Below are 270 nucleotides of genomic sequence, written 5' to 3' on the forward strand. Positions count from 1 at the left end.
TTCCTCAACCCCTCCCTCGCCCCCTCCGTCCTCTTCTCCTTCAAATCCCCCGAGTCCCTTCTCCATCACCACGTCTCCCCAAAATCTGACGTCTACTGTCTCGGGGTCCTCATCCTCGAGATCCTCACTGGCAAATTCCCGTCGCAATACCTAAGCGACAGCGCGAGAGGAGGAACAGACGTGGTGACGTGGGCCGTGGCGGCGATTAAGGAGGGAAAGGAGGTCGAGTTGTTGGATCCGAACGTGTCGAGAACGGCCAGCGACTCGGTG

General features: G+C 59.3%; 1 protein-coding gene across 1 annotated transcript in view; it reads left to right on the forward strand.

Moving 5' to 3' along the window:
* Positions 1 to 264, forward strand: part of LOC109847917 (pollen receptor-like kinase 3) — a gene marked incomplete at its 3' end in the record, with an annotated part of 1,757 nt that extends 1,493 nt beyond the window's left edge. Inside the window, exon 4 of the mRNA XM_020417150.1 lies at positions 1 to 264. Within this exon, the coding sequence (XP_020272739.1) occupies positions 1 to 264 (264 nt within the window).

The sequence above is a fragment of the Asparagus officinalis genome, chromosome 7 (genome assembly GCF_001876935.1).
Source record: "Asparagus officinalis chromosome 7, Aspof.V1, whole genome shotgun sequence".
Lineage (NCBI taxonomy): Eukaryota > Viridiplantae > Streptophyta > Magnoliopsida > Asparagales > Asparagaceae > Asparagus > Asparagus officinalis.